Raw genomic sequence first — 25,232 nt, forward strand, 5'->3', positions numbered from 1 at the left:
TTGATTTACAATTGTGGTGACCTCCTCCCAGGCTACCTTTGCATCATCAGCCCGTGAAGGTCTGCTCACAGTTCCGTATATTTGGATACTGCGAGCTTGGACCTCCCGGACCAAAACATCAGTTTCCTCCTGGGAGAAGTTTGGCTGTCTGATGCTGCTGCTCTCTTCCGCCATGGCGAATTGAGTAAACTCTCATTACGCCTTCGCGCAGTGCATTTAAGGGCGAGGAGAGGGGCATTTGATTGGTGTGATGTGTGTAAAACCCACTCCACGCCTTCTCTCCTCCCTCTTTCCGACTTGCGCCGGTAGGAGGGACGGAGGTGGGAAAGAGGAGTAGCTGCGCCAGGCGCATGGTGTGCCAAACTTACAAAATCCGCCTGGCCACACCCAGTTGGCGAAGCGCAGGTGCGCTGCGCTTCTGCCGCACCCGGTCTGCGAAACAAGAGCCCCTAATGTTGATGCACATGTGAAGGCTGAGAGGTTTCAGGAGCAGAAACTTCATGTCAAATACTGCTTTATAGGCTGTTTCACCATGACCAGAATACAGCTCTCTGGAATAACAATAAGTACTTTCTATAGTCATACTTAAAGATATTGACCATTTTGCAAGATATTGTCAACCAGCAGCTTCGGTATAAAAGAATCTGTATCAGGCGTCTAACGATATTAGTGGAACGCTGCTGAGACACTGACTAAACTTCAGATTGTGAGACAGGAGGTGACTTAACCTGCTTCTTTAATAGCTTCCAATTTAGTGGAAAATTATGCCAGAAAGAAAGAAAATTGAGACATACTGTTGAATCTGCACATATTTTTTCTTTCTGCTTTGTTTGGTAAATGGATGAATGTTTTCAGAATGAAAGAAAATGTTGAGGGGTTGATATTTATAAGTTATTATGTAGTGGTTTCAGTGGTCCAGCCCACTTGAGATCAAATTGGGGTGTGTGGCCCCTGAACTAAAATGAGTTTGACACCCCTGATTTACACAAAGACATTTCTGATGAGTAATCATCAGTAATGTGGATATAATTACTGAGTGGCTAAAGGCACATAGTAGAACAGCTTGAATAGTCTGTTAAGCTCAGAAAATCACATCATTTCACTGTAATGCAGCCTTTAAAACCAGGAAAAGACAACACTTATGATATTATGATATCTAAAAACTGATATGTTGTCTCATAATACAATATTGATATATTATTAATATAATGCCCAGTACGTCTATGCTACACACCTGTGGCATGAAGTCATTTTGTGACACTGAATGCTTCCAGTTATATGATAAGTATTGAACACAGACTGCAAAAATAATGGACGTAGCTACTGTCACCCGATGGTTTGTGGACTACTGTTTTGAAGCCTTTGAGTCTGGGATTTTGGCCACCACCATCTTAGTTTTTTGGGACCAGAGGTGACAATATGTGGCCGAGAGGATGTAGTTGTGGAGGGGCGAGGGTCACTCAAAGCAGCCCAACCTTAATTATGTGTAACTTTAAGCCTTAATAAAATGTAAACGGTTGAGTAATATTAATATTTATCCCCCACAAAAAGATGGAAATTAGCTGAAGAGCTAAAACTGATCAAAACAGGTTTTTGTACCAGGCTGTAATCATGTTTATTTCTGCTGTAAAGTGGGGCATTTTAACACGGGGGTCTATGGGGATTGTCTTGCTTCTGGAGCCGGCCTCAGGTGGCCATTTGAGGAACTGCAGTTTTTGGCACTTCAGTGTTGGCTTCATTTTCAGCCCTGGAGGCTAAGTAGAAAAACATATCAAATGAAGTACTCTATTGGTATCGGTATCACTTTAAGGGTAATTTTTAAACACCAACCATCCCTGGTGTGTGTTTTTATCAAACACTGTATCATAGAGACACGAATTCTGAGAAATTGATGTCATTACTGAAGGAAATGAGACCATTATTGAGATAATTAGTGGCAACTGTCTGTCATATGTGCTGGCGCTGTATCTTACAATTGAAACCAGAAAATTGGCGACGCCTTGGACATGACTTGGTCACCTGTCCAGTGATCACTACACGTCATACAAATGTTTCAGAGGCAGCGTGACTTTAAGCAGAATGTTGCCCAACAAATTTTGTGCAGTTTATTATTTGTTGTTTAAACTTCACAAGTGCTAACCCTAAAAAAGAATCCCCATAAAAACAAAAACAGACTCATTAAAATAGTGGAGTGAAGAAAAGAGCAGCGAGGGAGAGAACACAACACAGCTGCATCCAGTGGACAACAGAGCTCAAACCTTTCAAATAAAACCCTCTTCCTTGTAGAATGAGGATGTAGCTACATGTCTTTGAGCATATATGTTGTTTAATTATGCTGGAAGAGCCACATATGATAACAGTTCATTTAACATTTAGTCCTTCACTCATTCATTCATCTAGTATTACCAGAAACTCTTGAAGACATAGCTTCATACGCAGCAAAAGCAACATTCTCTACCTGATTTGTACTGCAAAGCAATAAAGTGCCATAAAACAACAGATTGGATTTCTTTAAAGATCCCAACATGACAACAGACTTATCATTCAGATTTAGACCTCGATCTAGAAAATGTCCCAATCCTGTGCCTCTTAGGCCACATTTACATCACAGGGCTTAATGCTCAATTCTGATTTTTTTCCCCCACATCCGATCTTTCTGCCTCGACTGTTGACATTGTGACCCATATTGACATCATGTGAACTGATCTCTGCCCTGACCACTTCACGTTACCAAATGGTGTCTCACACGAGCGTTACAACAACAACAAAAAAGGGTTACATTTGCGAGACATGGGCATTTGGGAAAAAAAAAAAAAGACAAGCACTCATCTCTAGGGTGCCCCCTGAAAGTAGGAGATTGAAATCATCAGTCAGAGACCCCTCGGGTGACTGAGATTTCTCCAAGTCGAGTAGTCTTGGTTTTCTTTTGCCAGTCAGTGTACGGTGTAGGCTACTTCAGGGGAGGTTTTGGTCCCCAGCTTTTGCTGCAGAGTGAGAGCTTTTCACTTTCACGCTGCTCTATAGTACAGGCTGCTGCAGACACAGAGGCAGCTGGCCCGATGGAGGAGAAGCTTTGCACAGTGAGGCTCAGAAATAACTTAATCATTTGCCATTTGCTTTGAAGTGGTGGACTTAGAGCTCACACCAGCTTTATATGATAGATTCTCTGGCTTTTGTTTGATATTTGGTGTTGGCAAAAAATGTTGCTGGACATTTCCAAACTGTTTTTAGCGCAGTTAGCTTGTTTACCATATTATGTGAATGTCATTGAATATTAATATTGAACAGCTAAATCTGATTCGACTACAATAAGTCTGAGTCAGGTACAGTCCCAATTATCTCCCGAATTATTTGCTGTGGAGGTCGGATGACAGTTCATCATATGTTTTGAGGAAGAGGGTGAGAAGATGAAGGATTGCAACAGCCGTAGCTATAGCTCTATTAGCAGCTATTACTGGTAGGTCTGCAGAGAGAGAGGTGCAGCCAGGAGAGGAGTCAGAAGTGGATGTGTGGAGGGTTTCACGGAGGAAAAGTTCCTCCAAACTTTAAGATGTCCAGGGCTATATCCAATATCTCTGTTGGTGCCTAGCAACAATGCTGTCACAGCATGTAGGCAAGCTGTCCCCATCAGGAAATGTCTGGAAGTAGGGCTCTGTTGTCTGGCGACTGGGGCAGCTTACTGCAGAAGCGGTAGGGCTATGGCAGCCCTCTGTACTTTCAACAGACAGCACCAATACTATAGCCTCCTGAGACCTGAACTTATGTTTGGTATTTATTTCAATGTCTCCTACCTATTTGGGATCAGTAGCACCAGATAAGTATAAAGAACTAAACATTGTCAAAGATACTTAAGTCCCAGTGTCCCAAACTGAACAATAATAAAGCCCTTATGTCTTCAAACGAGTACTTCAATTTAACAGTGTCTTAGTTTGTTATTGTTGCTAAAATTGGTCAAAGCTGTCGCCATATCAAACTACAAACACTAATAATCATGAATAAACAAGTTTCAACCATAAAATTTGATCAAGTTTTGGACCTTGTCCACTTATGTGTTGGGATTGGCTGCAGACTGACTTGGCAGAGATGACTGCCATCTTGTTTTTATATGAATTAGTGTATTGTGCTCTTACTACCACTAGATGGCACAAAACAGTGTCAACGAATAAGGACAACAGGTCTAAGTTAAGTAGAATGAAGTATAAGGTCAATTAAACTCAAAATGTGATGTCCTGATATGAGCATGCAGAGTTTTGAGGAAGATAGGGTGAGTGATCTGCGCTTACACAGTTAGGTATGATGTGGAAAAAACCATGGATGTATAAGAAAAGCACATGAATTCGGATATGGATCAGATCAAAGACCACATATGAAAGTGGCCCAGATCTGATTGGAAAAGATCAAATTTCTGTGTCCACTCTGGACACAGAAATTTGATCTTTTCAGAGCTGTGTCTCATAAGAGCAAAAAAAAAAAAAAAAAATCTGATTTGGGCCACATTTACTTTCTAATATGTAGATGATGCCCCACTATTAGAATAAAAAATCGGGTAATCATAAGTTGTGTAGGGATGGTTATTAAATAAATTTAACTCAGGTTTGAGAATTTTCTCTCTCATTTAAAGACACCTATCAAATAGCACCATCTCTTCTGCAGTGAACCAAACATGCACGTCCATATCCGGAGTAAAAGGCAACTTGAAACAAAAGAGAGAATAGGAAATAAGGAAAGTGACAGGAAGGATTAAGGCACAACAGAGAGGTGAGACAGCCTGTTTAGTGGACCTTCCCAGGCAGAGGCTTTTAAACACTGACTGAAACAGCCACATGAAGACAGTGAAGTGTGAGCAATGGTTTTAAAATCTCAAGCTGCCCTTGGTTGGCATTTAAACAACTCCTTCTACGTAAGCTGCATTTACCAATCACCTCTGTGTCTCTGTCGGCGCTCGCCTGCCTTATCTCAGGGGAATCTGAGAAGAGAACTAGAGGCAGAAAATTAAGTGAGGCTTTGTCTTGCAACACACGTCACTTTTTCCTGTGAAAATCGCTCTATCCCTCTCTGGCAGCTGTCACCTTTCCTTTAATCGCTTTCTTCTCCTCTGTGCACAGAACTCTATTAATATTATAATGCCATCAAGGTGGGGTGATCCGGTTATTGGTATGCATCCGATACTCAACCAGGGCTATTGTTTTTCAGAAGACCGTGACAAGGCGCAGCCAAGCTAGTAAACTCTATAACCTTATACTTCTCGAGTCTCCCACGGCCCTGTTTGTGCTTAGATGAAAAACACCCCAAGGACTTTTTACCCAAACCCCACCCTCACCTCTTCAATACTCCCGTCATTCCAGCTGAAGATATTAACATTGATCATCACAATACACCACACCCCTGTCTAAAGTCTAAAGCGGTTAAAAAAGCACATTGACAAGTACGGCAGCAGGTTATAATCCATCCCAAATAGGTGGGGCTTTTAGTGATAGGAAATATTCATACAGAGATTTCCTTTTAATAGAAGGGACTTAGTGTCACCTCTGCTGACAGGCACCGTGTCAACAGCGGCTCATTAAAGTGACTCACAGAAGAAGTCAAACTGGATGCAGCGGCATTTGCTGTTGAGCGGCACAGCGTTTTCATCTCGACGATTCTCTCTGCTCAGCCTGCACATCGTGCTGCAGTGATTCATATACGGGGATGAGGAGAGATCTGTCTGGGCGTCTCCTGCTCGCTCTGTATTTAGTGTTGTTTACATGGCTAGCGGTCACATTTGGATGGTGGAGGTAACAGCTCATGCAACACCTGCCATTGAGCACCTCGGGTCATGTTGACAGTTGTTAGCCCTGATTTGTGTGATGAAAGTGTCAGAGCAAGTGTGATCATTGTTACATAGCTATAAATGTCCAGCTTTGTATGTGTGTACAGAACATACGTGGCTACAGCTGAAGCTCCACCTCACACTGTGTGAATGTGTTTATCTATACATGCGTGTGTGTGAATGTGTGTCTACTATAGGTGACTGTGGGTGCTTCTCAAAGTCAAGAGAGGATCCTTAAATAGCTGCAGTTTACGGATGCTACGTCACTGAATCCTGTCAAAGGACTGCTCGATGTCTAGGAGCCTTCGAATTTAATCAAGGACAGACTCCTTCGTTATGGAATTTTCAAGTATGCATGTGTGTATCCTCAGCACTCTTAGAGCATCCAAAATCCTATGCACATGATGCATTGGTCCTGTCCCCCAATTTGGAAACAAGGTAGATTCGCTGGTAATCTTATAGTTATTTCTCCTTTGCAGTCTGCCAAAATCTCTGGCCCAACTTGTGGCAAGAAACTGACAATGAAGAAATGCCAGTTCTTGGCCATGCATGGCGTGGGTCAAGAGCAACATGATGGCATCTTCGACAGTGCAATATGCGTTTAAATGCAAGTACTTACAGTGCTGTCACGGTAAATTTGTTTGTACTGTAAATGTCTTTCATCAAAGCATGTTAAAGCAACAGTAACAACACATAATATTTATAAAAAATAACTTTTTTTATCATATTAGCGCTAGGGATGTCACGATTACTTGATTTCACTATTAACCGCGATTTTAAACGCCGCGGTTAATTATTCGGTTAATTATTCGTAAAGATTCCTCAACACCGTCACTCTCCAAAGATTATGCCGGGACGCGGAACTCGCACGGAACGAAAACAAAGTTACAAAAGTCTCCGAGTGATGAAGTATGGATGAAGAAGACTTATTCCCCCCCAAAAAACGGATAAAGTCAGCCGTGTGGGATCATTTTGGCTATCGCAAAATGACCAAGGGGTCATTGTTGACGACAGCTTTCCAGTTTGTAAAACATGCCGCAAAAAAGTCGCGGCCAAAGGATCAAACACGAGCAACATGATACAACACCTGCGGGACAACCACCCGGCTTTACATGCGCAAGTAAAGGTAAATGCACAATAACTGGGTTAAAATACGTCAATCTCAATTTATCTAATGTAACATTGAATTAAAAATTATATGTTAGCGTGTCATTTGCAATTAATGGCGTAGTGGTATGATACGAGTTGGGCTTACAGTGCAACGTGACAAGCTAAGGCACGTCTCAAAAACTTTTTTGATGGATAGTTTTGCAGTTTGTGTGCACACAGCGTGAGGTTGTAATGGTTTTGGGTCCGTGTAGCTCTTTGGAGTGAGACGACAGGCAGAAACTCACGTCCACACGAGTGTGGGATTTCACAAATGCTCGTCGTTTATTTTTACATCAACTTAAAAACACTCCAAGCTTACCAAGCCCGGTTGTACGGCTACTACATTTTCATACATGAACAAAATAGTCGCCACACGTACTTAAAACCATCACTGTTGTGTTGAGAGATAAAAGAAAAAGCAGGAGCACATAAGTATACGTCCGACCAGCGTTGGGTGCGCTCAACAGACTCAAATCATAACAGGCGTTGCTTGATGACGTTGCTGCTAGGCGACACAGTATACACCATGTTAAAGGCACATTTCATATATTCGACTGTTACAAGTTCAAATCCTTTTTTTTAGTCGTCAGACTGTTTAAGTGTCAGTGTGCAATGTGGAAGATATACGTAATTTCTTCTCAAGGTCCTCAGTCAGTGAACATTTAGCATTAGTATTACCTCCTTTTGCTTCCTCCCATCTGTGTTGAGTACATGTTGGACTTGTCCTTCCAGCACGATGTCTGTTTCATTTATTATTAACACTGCACAAGATATGTTCTCAATTTATTTGTGTAATTGTAATTTAAAGAGAACAAAAAGAAACACACATCCTCGAAAAAACTTAGACTGCTGGACCACAAAGAGGCATGTAGTAAAAGTAGAGTCCGCACACTACTTTTTGGTTACTTTTCTTTGTTGCTATATTATTTTTGTTATGTTGGCATGGAAATAAATGAAACGTAAAGATCTATAACGAGTGTTCATGTGATTTTACACATTTATAGTGTGAAATTAATAATCGTGATAATCGTAAAACCGTGATTATTTCTCTGACAATAATCGTACCAAGAAAATCTATAATCGTGACATCCCTAATTAGCTCAAACTGTCACGATATCCAGACAGTTGTACATAAAAAAGATAAACTGTGAAAAATAATTCTGTTACTAGAATCCACCACAGCTTAAGAAAAACAACCAATCAGAGTCAAGGAGTCTCAAATGAAGCTGTCAAACTGCGTGTGAACTGTGGTCAAACTGTCAAACTAGGCAGCTCTGACTGAATATGAATTAATATTCTGTCACTGCATTGCCTATTTCTCACCTCAAATGTTTTAAGAAACATATTTTAGTGGACTGTTTAGCTGTAAAATGAGAACATGTGACCCGGGTAGTGAGCGGTACATCGTTTGGCTCGACTATTTTCAAAATGGCACCCAAATCACAAACTTATTTTCCACTATGCTAAAATATGTGTGTCTAAAAACATTTGAGATGATAAATAAGTAATGCAGTAACAGAATCATGATTTATGTTTGATCAGCGCTGCCTACAGTAGTACGACAGTTTATACACAGTTCAAGAGCAGTGATTGACATGATTGACAGCTACATCAGAGACTCCTCGGCTCTGATTGGTTGTTTTTATTTAGCCATGGAGTCTTGCAGATGCCATTGGATGGACTACAAAGAGGCAGAAGAACTGTCTGGATATAGTGACAGTTTGAGCAAATATGACTAAAAGATTTTCACCACGATTTTGACGTCGCAGAGGATCTTGAGAGCCACCTTGGGTCGGAGGTGAGTCGGCAGATAGTCTGCCACGACGAGTCCTCATGTGTGAACAAGCCTATGAGCAAGTCGCCCCCTTGTCTGAGACTGGATCTGGATATCTGGCATGCTAGAAAACTGGAGAAGTGTGACACGAATGACATAGAGCATCAGCCAATGAGAGGCGGGATACGTCCCACGTCAGCATGCAGGAGGACGGAAGAAATGTGAGGAGGACAAGCCGCAGGGTTGCCATGTCCACTTATTAGCTGCGACTTTGGGCTTGGTTTTTTGTAAAGTCACTTACAAATATTGGTTGTCGCGGGTTGCGTTTTTTTGGGGCTTGTTTCTAAAGTGGAGTTGCTTATTTGGGCTTGCTCTCTAAACGTCGCCTTTCTCTAAATATTATATATAATCATCACTTCTTTTGGGCTTGTTTCCATAGCCCTGGTTGCTTGTTTCTCTCCCAAAATCTGGCAACACTGACAAGTCGGCAAGCAACAACAACAATGGAGGCGACCACAGGATCACAGGGAGTGCGTTGTGTTTGGACCCAGGCCCTGGAGACAGATCTGATTCAACACTGGGAAGAATATTCATGCCTTTACGATGTGTCGTCTCCAAGTTAAAAAACGTAGTTTGGTGACGTCACCGCGTTATCTGGGGCTCTGTCGGCGAGGGCTCGGTGGAGAAATCTTGTGGTGTGCACACACAGGTCGTAACGCAGTTGGCGAGACTCCCGATGACAGAAACACTCAACATCAGGTATGAACACTCAAAAGATGATGATAGTCTCCGCGACGCATTTTGCGGGGTGAAATGTGAACTAGCCTTAACTGAAGCTGTCATGGCACAGGCTGAGTTTGTTAGCTGGCTTGATGTTTTACCATGTGCTTTCTGAATTCTAGGAAGGAGCCTCGCCTCTGTACGACCCAACTTGGAAGGACTCCTGGTTCCTTGTTCCTTGACTTGAGAAGCACCCTGTATTTATCTCCAGACACATCTACATCACTTGATCCCTCACTAAGATAGATAATTCCTAAACTTTCTGTCTGATTATTGACTGCATTAAGGCTATGACTTATTGTCCAAGATTCGAGCTGTCAGAAAGCATGTGAGCGGTCAGCTAAATGACACAAACTTGACAAAAAGAAGCAGCTGGCTTGAAAAGGAACATTTCTAAACAGCTCTGCACTCCCTAACCAAGTTATGAAACTAATATGTTTGCCTAATGAAGGAGTCAGGATCGATTGTGTCCAGCTGTGACCCAGCCAGTTATTACATGGGCCTCAAAATCTGCCATATGCAGTCGATTCATCCCAGATTACTATCGAGAGGAAGTCTGTGTTTGCAGCTCTAACAAGGAAAGGATGGAGGGCTGGGGTGAAGCCATGAAGGGATGCAAGTAGAGGTGGATCACAAGTCAAATGGCTTTGTTTCTCTGCTTCCTTTCACTTCACTAAGCTGATATGATGAAGCCAAACCTCTTGAGAGTATGATCTCTTTTATTCTTCTCCAGCGAAATGATTAAAGGTCTAATTTCATCCAGTCTTGCTTTGTTGTTACCACTTACTTTTTTAAGGTTTTCTAAAACAAATGTGCTTCACACATCACAGCAGCACAAACAGAGGCATCAAGCTGCTCTGTCACACCAGGAATTTAGTGGGAAATACTGCCACCTGATGGCATCAGCTGACAATTACGACAGTGCTCTGAGATTTCACGGTCGGGGTGATGAATGAAACCATTAGACCCAGGTGCTTCCAATTTACAAACAGAAAGCCAAGCCAGTCCAGGTTCAGAAGTTTATAGCTTTGTAGCTAATGGTCTGCATGAGCAACCGAGAGCCGACTCTATTGAATCTTTGCTTTCAAAGAGACTGGATGAGAAGAAGAGGATTCCCACAGTCCCCTCTTGGTTTTCACTGGAGGATGCTGCCAATCTTACTGAATATAAAACATGTGAGGAGCTGGTCACTAATAAGTAAGCAAGTAACTTTATTTATTCAGTGCCTTTCTAGAGCAATCGTGGGAAACTGTTTCACAAGTGAATAAAACAAAAGGAATAATAAATACTTCAAACACTAATCAGAATTATACATACAGAAACAGACACCAGCCAGTCACTAATTCAAGTTTTGTTTTTTTGTTTTATCTCAATGTGAACTATATTATGCATGCAGCCACTGGTTTTCTATGCAGTGTAGTATGAAACTGAACTTGCAGCGAGTTGACGTGCCTGAGATGAATAATTAATCACAGTGAAAACCAATTATTCATTTATGTATTATCATCTTTATGTTATGTTTTGCACATATGTCATTGTCATGTGGTAACGCCATTGCCAGAAGGGACTGTTTTGAAATTTCTGCCTGTTTTCGTTTAAGGATAAGCAGATTTGGATGTTTGTTAATGAAAAAAAAAGATCTAATTCACATCCTTTTCACAACATCCATGTGTGCTAAACACTCAGTTGTCCTCTGGGACTGATTACCAAAAACAGAGCTCATGAATGTGGCGCAATTCTGAAGCTGGCTCTCAAAACTCTGATAACAACATATCAGTTAACTAATAACTACCACCTCATATATACAGTAGACTTTACAGATATGAGTGCAATATATTGGTGTTTTTAGAACTGACCTGTTACACAGTAGGGTGTCTCTCCTGTCCATGTCCCATCGTCCAGGCAAGTGCGCTCCGTTGAACCGTACAGTGTATAGCCTGTACTGCAGGTGAAGCTCAGAGTGTTCCCTTCTAGGTAATGTGTCCCACTCTTTTTCCCATTCCTTGGTGTCTGAAGCCAGCCACAAGACACCACTAAGGAACAAAAACAAAAATCAACATTAAAACTTAAGGCTTTCTTGACTTAATGTTTTTGATAGATATGCAGATGCACGGACAAAGATAACTTTCAAAACTAATGCTTTCACTTCATTAAGCTTTCTTATGTCATGATATTACGGTTGAGTATGGCTAAATTGCAAACCAGATAAACACAGGCTCCTACAGGTCCTGTATGTCTCATATTCATGCATGCTGTTATGAGTGTGACACTGAGACAAACATGCTTTGTGTAAGTTTTGTCTCATCACTTTGTCATAAGACAGACCCTGAGATATCATCTCTTGGACTCTACTTGTGATCTGGAGCCTAAATTGAATCAACTTTGAACTCACCAGTTATTTTATCCGTATTAAATTGGTTTTAACTTGGTTTGATGCTATCATACAGTGAAGCCAAGAGGGGTCCTCGCTGTCTAAGCCAAGGGTCCACATGGAGGAAGAACTAGTTCTATAATAATTGACTACCTTAGATCTTTCACCATCCTATTCATGGTTTTAGTTTAACAGGTCAGCCTGGAGCCCTGGGAACCAGGTCCAGCACCTAAGGGGACAGTGCTGATGTAGTCTAGGGCCGCAACAAACTTTTATTTTCATTGTTGATTAATCTGTCAATATTTTTTCCTTTATTAATGGATTGTAGAGCTGGGCGGTAAGGAGAAAATCAAATATCACCATATTCTTGATCCGATACCTCAATATCAACACTGCAACTTGGTGCTTTCGCAAAACATTTACACTGATTTTTTATAAATATTCATCAGTAATGTGGATATAATGACTGAGTGGGTAAAGGGAAAACAGTCTGGTAAGTTCAGAAAACAACATCACTTTACTGTAATGCAGTGTTTAAAACCAGGATAAGACAACACTTACAATGTTCAAAATCTAAGACAATATGAGGGCTGCATCATCAGCGTTGCCAGGTGTACGATAATTATCGTATTTGTACGATAATTTGGCCCTCCGTACGATCAATAATCCCAAAAAAGGCCAAATGTACGATAATTTGTCCATTTCATGAATGTGTGGTTGTAATCAGTATGCCAGAGTTTTTTTGTGAGCCCTGAAGGTATCTGTTCCCATGTGACATGTTTCCAGCCAATCGCACTTTGCTTAGCGTGAGATGCGGGTGACGTTTGTCTCTGAACAATGAGCACGATTGGCTGAATGGTCAGCTATACTCGCCCCACGAGGCGCTAGGGCCCGTCAGGAAATCGAGCGAGAATGAGATTCAAAACAGAAGAAGAAGAAGAAGAGAAAAAAAAGAAGCAAGGAAAATGGAAAAAAAGTAAACCAAAAAAGTAAACACTAGAGTGACTATATTTGCCTATAGCGCATCAGTAGGATTGTTATTTTGGTTATGACGGATGTACGATAATTTCCCTCAAAATACGATAATTTTGAGTCTCTGGTACGATAATCCTACATTTCCCACCTGGCAATGCTATGCATCATATGCAAAAAAAAAAAAATCATATTGCTATAAATTTGACAAATATTGCAACTGTGATATGCAAAATAAAAAAAATAAAAAAATAAGGATGATGATGATGATGTGATTATTGCTGGGTTCTGTACCAAACAAGTTCCCTTGCGCCTGGAATATGATTTGCAGCCTGGGGCATCTCCATAGTTCTTCATTTGCAATGGTGTGTTGTGACACATTTTATCTTTAAATGTCTTTAAATAACACCTTTATCAAGAATTTGCAGCTCCTGCGATTTGGATACTGCACTTGGATATATTAGAATTTAGATGATGTTTCGATTAATTGTGCAGCCAGAGAAAATATCGAGTCTTATATCACTATTTCAATATAATATTGTTGTACAGGGGTGTCACAGGCCCCAATGAGAGAGGGGGCCCTTGAAAAGCCTGGAACAAAGTGTGGTTTTGTTTGCAGTTTTTTATTTCTAAGTAATTACTGCCACAACTAAATTACAGTTGGCTGAATAAATCGGTTTAAAGGCCCCTTTCACTTCTTAAAGGTGTAATGGTTAAGTCCGCCCCTGCAGTGGGAATTGTCTCTACATGCAGCTGGACCTGAGTGAGTGACTGCTTATGCTGCTGGAGCACCAACGTACAGTGTCATGTTTTTCCCTGTGAAAGGGAAATCGGGGCTCCACATGTAGTTTTTATGGTTCACGTCTAGTATACATTAATATACTTTTTGGCTTTTATTTATAGTAATCTTATTTCGTGTTTTATATTGTTTGTTTTAGAAGCTGTACATTTTTATTCTGTATTTTTGTCCTATGTTATCTATCTGTAATTTATATTGCTGTCTGTCTCGGCCAGGACACTCTTGAAAAAGAGTTTTTTTAATCACAAGTTTTTCCTGGTTAAATAAAGGTTAAATAAAAATGAAAATGAATAAATAGAAGAGAGGAAGGGCGGTGGATCCAAAGAGACTGTTTATGCATAGGGCCCAGAATTTGGTGTTAGGCCCATGAGTCATGCCAATTAAGCCCTACAGCCCTGATGTGGTCCACCCACAACAGTAGATCACAATCCAGTTCTTAGGTGTGGAGATCTATGGCATGACCCTAACCCTGACCCCTGGCTGATGTGGTCCACTGTAACCCACAACACTCAAGGTTCCCTATCACAGTTTTTGGTGGTGGAGATTTTGTGAAACCACTTCTACTACAGCCTTTACTATGTCAGTGGTGCAGTGGCTTTCTTTCGTCTGCGCTTCTCTCAGAGACTTCTCTCTGTTCTGCCTGCGTCTTTTCCAACTTTAAAGTCAGCTGTTTTGACCACGGAGACGAGAGTGACGGCTAGTTAGCGTGACCGCAGTATTTTTCCCTGATCCCCCTTAGTCAGCCAAACTGGATCAAATCCTCATGCTTCTCAGGAGGTCGAGAGGCAGCGTCTTATGTTTCAGGATCAAGCTAGTAGTCACTCACATCTCCCTGGTCAAATCACCTGTAAATGCACTGAAACAGCCCAGGATACACATATGACGACGACCGCTTTTTACAACAAGGTGTTATCACAGTGTAAATACATATATGGAATCAAGATTATTTGGATTATAGTCACAGGAAGTATAAAATATGCTAGCTGCGTCTCTTATAAATTAAGAAATACCACTAAATTTTGAGGGGAAATCACTTTATTTGTTTTGTTGAAAAACAAATCCTGAAAATAAACCTGGAAGAGGCATTTCCAGTGATGCTATGAAATGAGTTGAGCTGCCCGCAAAATATAAAATGAATATGAAACAAGCAACAACAATCATGTATGATACGGCTGCGCTTTGGCATTAACAGAAACAAAACAGTGACAAATATATCCCCATGTTTTTGCCTGTGAATCTAAAAGGTGCATCTTGTTTCACATACCTGGCTCCAGGGCTTTCATTTGGGCCTGATGACTTTGGTAGGCCCTGAGTGTGGCGTTTCCCATCGTGAGGCTCCGAGTGGTCAGGGTATCATATTTACAGAATGCTGCTCCTTCCCCAAAGCACATCGTCAACATGTCTCCCACCAGAGGGTCGTCAGGTGTCTCAGGTAGCGAAAAGACAGGAACAAAAGCAGGATCGTGGCTCGGTGGGAAATAGTAGGTCTCCAAAAGGTACTTTGAGTCGTATGTGAAAAGGGAAGACTTCTTTGAAATGTTCCCTATGGACAAAAATAGAACACAACACCAGTTAAGATGTGCAGCCATGTTGGATTGCTGGTAGAAAAACAAATTGCAGCGTTTCAGACTGACAATAAATCAAGTGAGATAAATGTCAGTGGTGGTAGCTGTGATGTGATGAAGTATTCATAATCACACGCCAAACACCCTCAATTGCATTACAGCTTTTACATCACAAACACGCATGCAGTATCTGAAAAGCTCTACGCGATGTCATACAAGCAGAGCACATGTAGGAAAGCATTAAAAACATGTATAATGGGTAAACAGAGAGACTGACGAAAAACTCTTTGGGTTTACAACCGATCAGACATGGCTGACCACATTTGTGAGAATTATTGCCAGAGCAGCACATGTTTGACCGATACGAGCACTTGGCTCAAACTACCTATTTTCTAAAACATGGTATTAAAAATACGAGAATATGAGGCACACTATAATTTGGAGATAAGAACACAACTCTGAGGGATCAGCGCGGGACACACACAGCATGCTGTCATGGTTTGCTTTTGGCACGGACTTTGATGCATACAAAAATATCAGCAACAATAAAACTATTAGTTCCCACAAGCTTGAGCTGTGTTTCCACTGCAGCAAATGACTTCAGTCAAAAGGTCAAGAGCATGAAAAGTCAGCTCCTCACCCGTTTTGAGGGATATGTGCTGTAATTAGAGCTGAGAGACATTATTATCATGTATGTACGTATGCGGTCTGGCCCCGACGGCGTTCCAGAGATGTGGTTTCACTTGCACTGTATGGTCGCAGAGCCTGATATCTCTCTGTAATTTATTAAAGCTGCACTAATCTTAAACATGTGCCTTGCTTTCTTCCAGTGCACTCTTAAAACATGTCACAGTTTTAGCCAAACGTGGCTCAAGTATGGCAGTCGTTTATAAGAAACAATGATGTGTAATTGTGAGAAAATCATAGAATCCCTAATCAGCTCTCGTCTCTCTATAGATGCAACGTTGTTCTCTCCACAGAATGAAAAATAAAAAATAAGACATTTATGCTGCTTTAGAAAGTTCGACAGCGTCTCACACTCACAGCCAGCTCCAAAGGTGAAGATTTCCTCCGGCGTGGCGTCGCCTGGGGAGATGACCTCTCCTAGCTTGGTCTGCAGGTCGTCTGATGGGTCAGAGTTCATCAGACCGAGGAGACCCTGCGTGTGGTTGGTAAATTCTGTTGGAAGCAGCACTGTCGCCGCCATGGCTCCCTCATGCACACGAACCTCCACGCCAACGCCAGAGAGGAAGATTACAGTGACATTCTGAGGACTGGGGGCGAACACGAATAATCCTGGAAACGAGACATTGTGTATCATCACTGATTTTATTAAAGATAGTTTAAATCTTTCAAACATGCATGTGGGAAATACACTACAATATACAAACCTTACAGCTTTTACAAAACACAATGGCAGACAACTAAAATGGGGCACTCTGTAAATGTCTGCGCAGTCAAGGCTACATTAGGGCCTAATGACGAGGCAACATTTATCCGCACAAAATCATCTAGGTTACTGTAACTCTTCATAGCCGCCTCCAACTGGTCCAAAATACTGCAGCCAGGGTCCTTACAAGAACATTTCTCCTATTCTTGCCTCATCACACTGGCTACCTGTGGCGATTAGAATTAGTTTCAAAATTTTATTGCTTGTGTTCAAATCTTCGAGTGGCCATTAATGACCTTCTTACCCCTCACACCTCTGCTCGCACTCTCAGATCCACAGACCAGCTATTGTTATCAGTCCCTCGGGCAAGACTTAAGACAGAGGGTAGTCGTGCATTTGCCGTAAGGGCTCCATAACTGTGGAACAACCTCCCACTGGGGATCCGACAAGCCACCTCATTATTTTTCTTTTGTGAGTGTGTGTTTGATTGTTTATTTTACGCTTTCATTAATTTGCTTATCCTCTCATTTTTATTTGTTGTCTTTATCTTTGTCTTTGTCTCTGTTTCTGTTTTTAGCCACACTGAACTACTCAAATCTTGTAATTGCACTTTATATTTTGTTTTTATGTCTGTAAAAATATACAAACTAAGGCTGTGAAGGAAAATAAAGCATCCTGTTTGTTGTGCCTAGTTTGGTCACTAGTGAAAAACCTCATCACAAGAAGTGGCGAATCAAAACTTGAGAATATTACAAAGTAGAGCCGGGTTGATTCCCAGTATTGTCGTGCAGTCCAGTGTAATGTACGAGCTTAAACCGGTTTGATTTTGTGCAAACAAGCTTAACCTAATTTGCCATTATGACAGGTTCTGGGAAATTAAAAGTAGTCTAAATCAGCAACTTGCCCTGACGGTGTCACAGCGCTATATCCAACATGTGTTGCATTAGGAAGAAGCAACAATGAGCAACAGGCCGTGAGCCAAGCAAAGCAATGTGAAGGATATCAAATTGTAGTCAAGATCGGAGGGGAGTTGAGCAGCACATGTTTTGTTTGTTTATGTGTTTTTATGAGGTAAGGAGAGGAGACATGGCAGAGTTAGTCTCTGAAGAAAATTAATACTGTGCCAACATTTGAAGGCATTGAAAGAGGTGTCCTAACTGGCCACACGTGATGCAGTGTGCCGGTGCTGGCTGAACTTTTGCTGAACGCCCTGTTTCTATTTATTCCCGCCGCTCATTTTGAAAGCGCTGCAATGTACGAGAAATGGAGGATTAATGAAGTTGAAATGGGGAATTATCTATAAGACAAATTCATATTTCATAACTAAAAACTGAAATAAGGTAGCAGCTGGCTGGAGTGAGATTACCAGAGAGCTGAGAGTATCTGGTAAATGGCCATGCTAATAACAAGCTAAGCTACTTGCTGTTGGCTGTGCTGTATGTCACTTTCATTTAATATCACAATGTTAAATGTGTGTTTTCTGTTTTACAAGTACAAACATGGGAAGATCGCAAATAGGCTTCTCATCCATTTTTAAAGAAGTTTCAAACTGGTTTGTTTACATGACGTAACAGATGTGCATATTTAGGCCCAACCCTACTACAAAGTAGAAGCTTTTCTTACCTGACCAACTGATGGGAGCAACAATTTTGAAACTGGACCAGTGAGGAACAAGAGTGCTGCATCTGACAGCTGCAAAGTTCTTCTTTTTTGCCAATGTCGGGCTCAGATTGTTTTTGTAAGTGTCAGACAACATTATGGAAAGGATCCCTACAGACAAATAATGTCTTTCTTTATCTTTTAATTGCTTTTAATTATTTGCATGCTTTAAGGGGACCTTTTCATAATGTTATCAGACACTTGTAATAACATTTTGAGCCTGACAGTGAAAAAAAAAAACACTTTTAGTAGACTCCATTTGTCACTTGGACACAATAACACTAGAAAATAGGGTCCACGTTAAAAAGTAACATTTCCCTTTAAGTTTACCAGAAAAAAAAATGGTAAAAAGTGACAGGTGTTAAATGTCAGAACAGCGTCTAGTGTGCAGTGTGAGTGTTTGAATCATCTCACCGTGTAGATCCATCCATCTTTGCTCAGTGAAAGGTAGCACCTTCTGATTCCTCAGCACCTGGAGATGGCCTTCTGCTAGACGCACCTCGATGACATCAGAGGTCTTCTCCTTCATAGCCACAGATGACAGCCATGTGGCTCTGGCCAAGGTACCTTAGTTGTCAATACAAACATCACATTTTTACAAACATGTAGTTATGTTATTATGTAGCATGTATTTTTAACCTAAAAATGGTTTTATCTGCTGAAGTCTCTGCATTATTTAATAATCCAGATGTTTGATTTTACTGATCTATTAAGGAGAATATCACTCTGGCCATCTACAGCCACATGGCCCATGGCTGTTGTGTAATAGCTTGGAGGAAATTCTGAACAATGACGCGAACATCTGTTCCTTCTTACCACATCCGAACAGAGAGATACTGAGCGAAAACAAAAGGGAACTAAGGAAATAAGCTTTTATTTTACAGCGCCAACATGTTTCTCTCACGAGGACCTGACATCACTTTCTCTGAGCTCTGTTGAAGATAAGAGGGAGCCTTAAACGCTCCTTAAGATAGAGAGCGCAAGCAAAAAACAACAAACAAAATTCAGCAAGAAATACCGAGGTCATTATGTCTGAGCAAACTCTAGAGGCGGGCAATCAATCTTGTGGCTGATAAAACATGTCTCTCTAAAGTCCTGGCACAAGTTTCACCTGAACAAAGCTGCTACAGTAGTAACATGGGGATGAAAGAGGGGAAACAGTCGGAGCTTTCACTTCAAATGTGGACTCACCGTTCTCAAGTTTCACCTGTTCTGTTCTGGCCTGAATACTCAGCTCTCTGTCTGGAGAAGACACGAGGTAGTACTCTCCTTTGCCGTTGAAAGTGTAGCTTAGGCCGTCGAACGTTATGAAATGTGGATCCCCAAGGACGACACCTGTGAGGCGTCAAGAAACAAATCACTGATGCGTTTACATCAAACACACATTTTGGCTCCAATGTATTTATTTCGAGTAGTACACCCCCGAACTCTCATTCTCATATCAGTATGTGGCGTATTGTTGCGTTTATAGTCTCTGCAGAGTATGATCTAATAAAGCTCCACATCTTAACTCTCAGCCGCAGTCTGTAATTCATTTACTCCTCCTGCAAACTGATCTGGTATTACCTGCTACTCTAACATCCATTTGCAGAGTGGAATATGTGTGTGTAGCCACACAGATTAACGATTACTTGCAGTTTGTGAAGTACTTTTTGCAGTCTCACTTTTACCCCAAATTCAGCCAACAAAACCAGGACCAGGACTCTATATTCACTTTTAAACAAGTTTAGCAATACAAGATCTTATTCTATTCAAAATCATTATGACATACAAACAAATTTAAGTCACAAAATCAATTTGACTTTAAAGGGACGTTCACCACCAGATCAAAAATACATATTTCTCCTCTTACCTGTAGTGTTTTTTATCAATGTAGATTGTGTTGGTGTGAGTTGCTGAGTGTTGGAGATATCAGCCTTCTCTTTAATATAATGGAACTAGATGGCCCTCGGCTTGTGGTGCTCAAAGCGCACAAAAACACATTTGAAAACCTCAACAGCTATGTGTTTTTCCAGAAAACATGACCTAGTTACTCAAGATAATCCACAGGCTTTGTTGTGAGCAGAATCATGCAAGAACTATTTTCTTTCTGGCGAACTACACCCGCCAACCATATCGCCCCTCAGCTGCAGCCAGGGATGTAAACATTAAAGGCGTCCTCCTCGGCTGAGCTGTAACGTTCGCTAGCTCAGTGGTGCTAGGTGAGCTAACAGTTAATGCATGCCTCCTTCTGCACAGTGATAGGCAGAGGTGGGAGACTTGAGTCGCATTACTTGACTTGAGTCCAACTTGAGTCACAAATTTGAGGACTTGCTTGACTAACACTGATGAAAGACTCGACTTGACTTTGACTTGGTATTCATGACTTAAGACCTGACTTTGACTTGAGACAGATGACATAAAAGGACTTGAGTTATTTTAATCTAGTATTCATATTTCTCTAGATATTACATTATGTTATAAGTTACGTTTTCAAAATATGGTGACGCATATATCGCAGCGGCAGAGGACCCGCCCACTAATATTCATGCCCACACGACCACAGCTCTGTCCTCCTGCCTGCAGCTCTCCTCAGAGAATGGCAGAATGTACAGCAGCATCATGAGCTTCACTGTGTGGTTTTATTCAGTTCTATCTGCATGATACATGTGGGTTAGGTTTGTACACACAGTCACTGCTAGTGCTGCTAGCTTTCTATGCTCAGGCTCTCCTCTGATTTGTACGAGGTTTTGATGCTGCCACAGTGCGTACAACTGTTCCTGCCTGCTGTCTCAAAATAAGTTCACTATGTGGCCTCCCATTGCTGCTCAGCTCGTGTTTGGGGATTTTACACAGTGTGTTATTATGTCACCTGCTCTCTCACAGCAGCAGGTATGTTATGTGAGTGGATAAATATGGTGGAGTAGAGGTAGACGGTGGAAGGAGAAGAGAAGACTCAGATCTGTATTTACAGTACCTGAGTAAATGTGTTAAGTTGCATTCCACTGTGTGCAGTTCATGTTATATTATCTTTATGAGTTTGTGAGTATGACTCGACTTGACTTGCTTGATTTTCAACACAGTGTCGTGGGACTTGCTAGAGACTTGAAGGTAATGACTTGAGACTTGCCTATGACTTGCACATGTGTGACTTACTCCCACCTCTGGTGATACAGTTGGCGGGTGTAGCTTGGTAGAAAGAAAATACTTTGTACATGAAACTGCTCACAACAAGGTCTGTAGATCATCTTGAGGAACCAAGTCATGATTTCTGGAAAGAGACATTGCTTTTGAGTTTTTCATATGTTTTTGTCATGCTTTGAGCACCACAAGCTGAGTGCCCTCTAGTTGCAAGAAGGCAGACACCTCTCCGGCTGATATCTCCAACACTCGGCAACTCACACCAAAACAATCTAGACGGATAAATAGTGCTACAGGTAAGAGGAAAAATATGTGCCTTTGATTTGGGGGTGAACTGTCCCTTTAAGACATAAGACAAAATCTTTTTACCCTTTCTTCAATACAGGTGAAAACCTTCCATTTGTTTTCTTTTCAGATAATCATATTGACTGAAATAATAAGCCTCAAACCTTAACAATAAAGGTAGCTGAGCATCTAATGAACCAGAAGTCTGAGTTCAGATTCAAATAAACTGGTTAGTTAGGTCTTACTGTGCTGTGGTACTGTCACTGTGCCTGATTATAAGTTGTCATTCTCTTGTGCTCTGAGAGCAATCAATAAATACACTTGATCTGACTTATGAACATTCTCACCAGCTCTTGGGGGCTGGTAGTTGCGACACCCGCTAGAAGGTCGATGGTTTAGGTAGACTTGGCAGTGGTCAGACCAAAGACAGCAGTAGTAGAAACTCATGACATCATAAAGCCAGTGGGAGTACCCCGGCACCCGTGGTGGCTCCCTGTATGGAGGCGATCCCCAGTCGTGAGCCCTGTCTGGTGTGCTGCCACCAGATGAGTCTGCTGTCAGGACCAGAGCGCCTGCGCTGTCATAGCAACACTGCTGCCCCGATCCATATGTAGGGCTGGAAATATCAGAAGAAAGTCATATCAAAAAGTGAACAAAATGCTTCTAGTTTGACTTTTTAAAAAAAGGTAAAATCTCGATCTGTCCTCTTGTCACTCCTACCTGGCCTGAATTGCTCTGACGCAGTGGACACTACCTGGGTGATAAGTGCACACACTGCCCCTCTCAATGTCACAACTATAGTCAGTCTGAAACAACACAGCAGATACAAATCAGTAAAATAATAAATGTGATTTAATATGATGATTTGGCAATAAATCCATTTAACTTTGAGAATCAATACGTTTGTATCAGTGTGGATCCTGCTGACGTTAACAGAACTCTAATAAAGTGAGTTCCCTTAACGCTGATCACATAAAATGATTAACAAAAGCATGTTAGTTAATCCTGACAGTCTTTGTTTCCTTTTCATTACAGGGATGAACAGATGAAATGCAATTATTCACACTATGGGACTAAATCACTGCAGTGCTTTCTTCTACTTCCTGAAACTCAGGCTAACTACGCACATTGCTCTTTCAAATTTCAGTGGCCTTGTGTGTCATCCAAGTACTGCTTTGGGGAGAGGGGCTTTAAAAGCTATTGGACCTAAACATTAAGTACAAAATATAACAAAAACTGTGCATAAGCTACAATTCTTCTTCTTCCTAATCTCTGTGAAGTCATGCTAATAATAACAATCACTTCTGGGTAGACAACTGGCAATTCATTTCAATTGTAGAGATATGTAAAATGCGCAAACGTGTGAATTTCTGTTGTCATTTTCAGCCATAACTGTAACATTTGAAGATATATACTTAAACATACTGGTTTTCCCTGCCTACTGTATCTAAGACAAAGGCGGGCTTAAACTGATATTGACTTTTTGTTGGACCTTTTTTAGGATGATTAAAAACTAATCAACTGAGGCAGCGTTTGCTCAGTGCCGTTTGATTTATGTATGTGGCGCTATGGTGTTCCTCGACTGTCTTTATATTGCTTGAAAATTCTTTTTTTTTCATTTTATTATTTTCTGTAATTGTTTTTTAATATTTGCTTGAGTCACCACACCCAGATCTTTCTCTTCTCTGCCGTCGTCAGAATATTAACTGAAGTGCTAAAGCACACTGCTGTTAATTAATTACAGTTTGTAATTCAGTTACGGAAAGCAGTTTTTCTGTTACTATATGCACTGATTATAGTAATAATGATGTTATAATGGCTGCTATAGCTACAATTATGACCACTTCTTCAAGTGAAAAACTACAATAGCAAATCATTAAAAGACTAGAGTCATTGAAATGCACTCACATGAAACCTGCCTGTGTCTGCTCGGGCCTGTGCCAAAGTGCAAGGACAGTCAATGAGCTCATCCAGGAAGTTGGGCAGCGTCGTCTCCAGGACGTCCCACTGCAGACACTTGCTCTCGGCCCAGGCGGCAGAGTCGTCTCTGAAAGCCTGCTCCAGGTGCCAGGCTAAGATATGACCTCCACTCCAGAGCGCCTGCACATCCCTGTGTATAAACGATTACTGATCATAAGTTACTTTTGATCGTTCAGTCAGTAAAATGTCAGAAAATTGTAAAACAAATCTTCACATCTGAAAAGACGGAACCAGCAAATGTTTGCCTTCTTTGTTTGCAATAAATCAAATAACAAAAATGTTAGTTTTCTGTCACCATTTAGTCAATGAATACTTTCAGCTGCCTACAGTCTGACCAATACTGTCGATACTGGACTCTGGAATCGATGCGACAATCATACTCATTAAATCCTGTTTATGCTGGCTATTACTGTCATTAGGCGAGGTGGGGCACATTAAATTTTACAGCCAGGCTTATGTGACAATCTGATGAGCAAATCCGAGCCACCTTTCATATGAGTAAAAAACACTGACACTTGATACACTAAATTTACTTTAAAACCATGTGCAAAAACAGTCCAGTCTAACATTACACCAGTTTGTAACAGCTGTAAAATGAGCAGCACTTCATTTAACCTGCAGTTTTTCCTGGTATCAGCCAAATATTCAATTCAATTTTTATTTATGTAGCCCAACAGCGTGAATCACAATTTGCCTGTGAGGACAAGGACAAGCCCCCCCAGAACACCCTTTAATGGGGAAACGATGGAAGAATATCAGCATAAAGAGAATATTTCCTTTCGATCTGGACTATTTCTAAGATGCTTGATGTAATATGGATACCTTGCTCCATCCAACTCAGAACTGGCAGTGATGCGGATATTCCCCAACACCCAGCCAGAGAAGTCCTTCGAGGGCTCTGGAATGAAGCTGAAGGCCCCCGTGTTGGACAGACTCCTCCCGAGAGAGTACAGATAGCTCAGCTCGGCCTGCAGAGAGGATGATCCGGTCGCCTCTGTGCTCCTGCTGAACTCTCTGTAACCCCACAGCTCTATGTTGACCTTCTCAGCGCCGATCAAAGAGCTGTTCCATGTCATCTGAAGCCGTCCTGCCATGTTTGGTGTACCGTAGTTCAGCCACTGCGTTGTATTCACCAGGATGACTTTGGAGTCATGCTCCGCTTTACTGGGGTTAACTAATACAGTGAAAGACAGAAAATATTAAAGGGACGCACAGGTAACCAGTTTTGGTTAAGAATGAAAGAATGGGTAGTGAAAACTCTTTATGAAGCAGTTGCATAAATAGTTATTGTCTTCTTAACAGTAATAATAACTGCAAAATGTGTCTGTGTCATTTAATCTTTCTCCAGTAGCCCCACTACATATTTTGTGAAATTATGAGAACCAGTCCATACCCACTGGTAGCTTTGTCACCTTCTACCTATGCCAATCCTCAATGCCTATGTGCAGTTTCACATAGATTGACCACGTCAGTGAGTAGAAAAACGTGGGACAGACAGAATGACTGACTGACAGAATGACACACTGACAGTTTCCGTGATTATGTACAGCATACCATACCATGACTTAGTCATACCAAA

The 25,232-nt window shown here is 41.3% G+C and overlaps 1 protein-coding gene across 1 annotated transcript in view; it reads right to left on the reverse strand.

Annotated features, from left to right (window-relative positions):
• susd2 (sushi domain containing 2) overlaps window positions 1–25,232 on the reverse strand; it is a 43,578-nt gene that overhangs the window by 13,241 nt on the left and 5,105 nt on the right. The window contains exons 4-12 of the mRNA XM_050051821.1: window positions 24,476–24,827; window positions 23,582–23,783; window positions 22,394–22,479; window positions 22,021–22,289; window positions 19,460–19,603; window positions 18,683–18,835; window positions 16,264–16,515; window positions 14,919–15,197; window positions 11,369–11,545 (exon numbers count right to left, since the gene is read on the reverse strand). Of these exons, the coding sequence (XP_049907778.1) occupies window positions 11,369–11,545; window positions 14,919–15,197; window positions 16,264–16,515; window positions 18,683–18,835; window positions 19,460–19,603; window positions 22,021–22,289; window positions 22,394–22,479; window positions 23,582–23,783; window positions 24,476–24,827 (1,914 nt within the window). The remainder of the gene's footprint in view (window positions 1–11,368; window positions 11,546–14,918; window positions 15,198–16,263; window positions 16,516–18,682; window positions 18,836–19,459; window positions 19,604–22,020; window positions 22,290–22,393; window positions 22,480–23,581; window positions 23,784–24,475; window positions 24,828–25,232) is intronic.

Source organism: Epinephelus moara, chromosome 8 (genome assembly GCF_006386435.1).
Source record: "Epinephelus moara isolate mb chromosome 8, YSFRI_EMoa_1.0, whole genome shotgun sequence".
Classification (NCBI taxonomy): Eukaryota; Metazoa; Chordata; class Actinopteri; order Perciformes; family Serranidae; genus Epinephelus; species Epinephelus moara.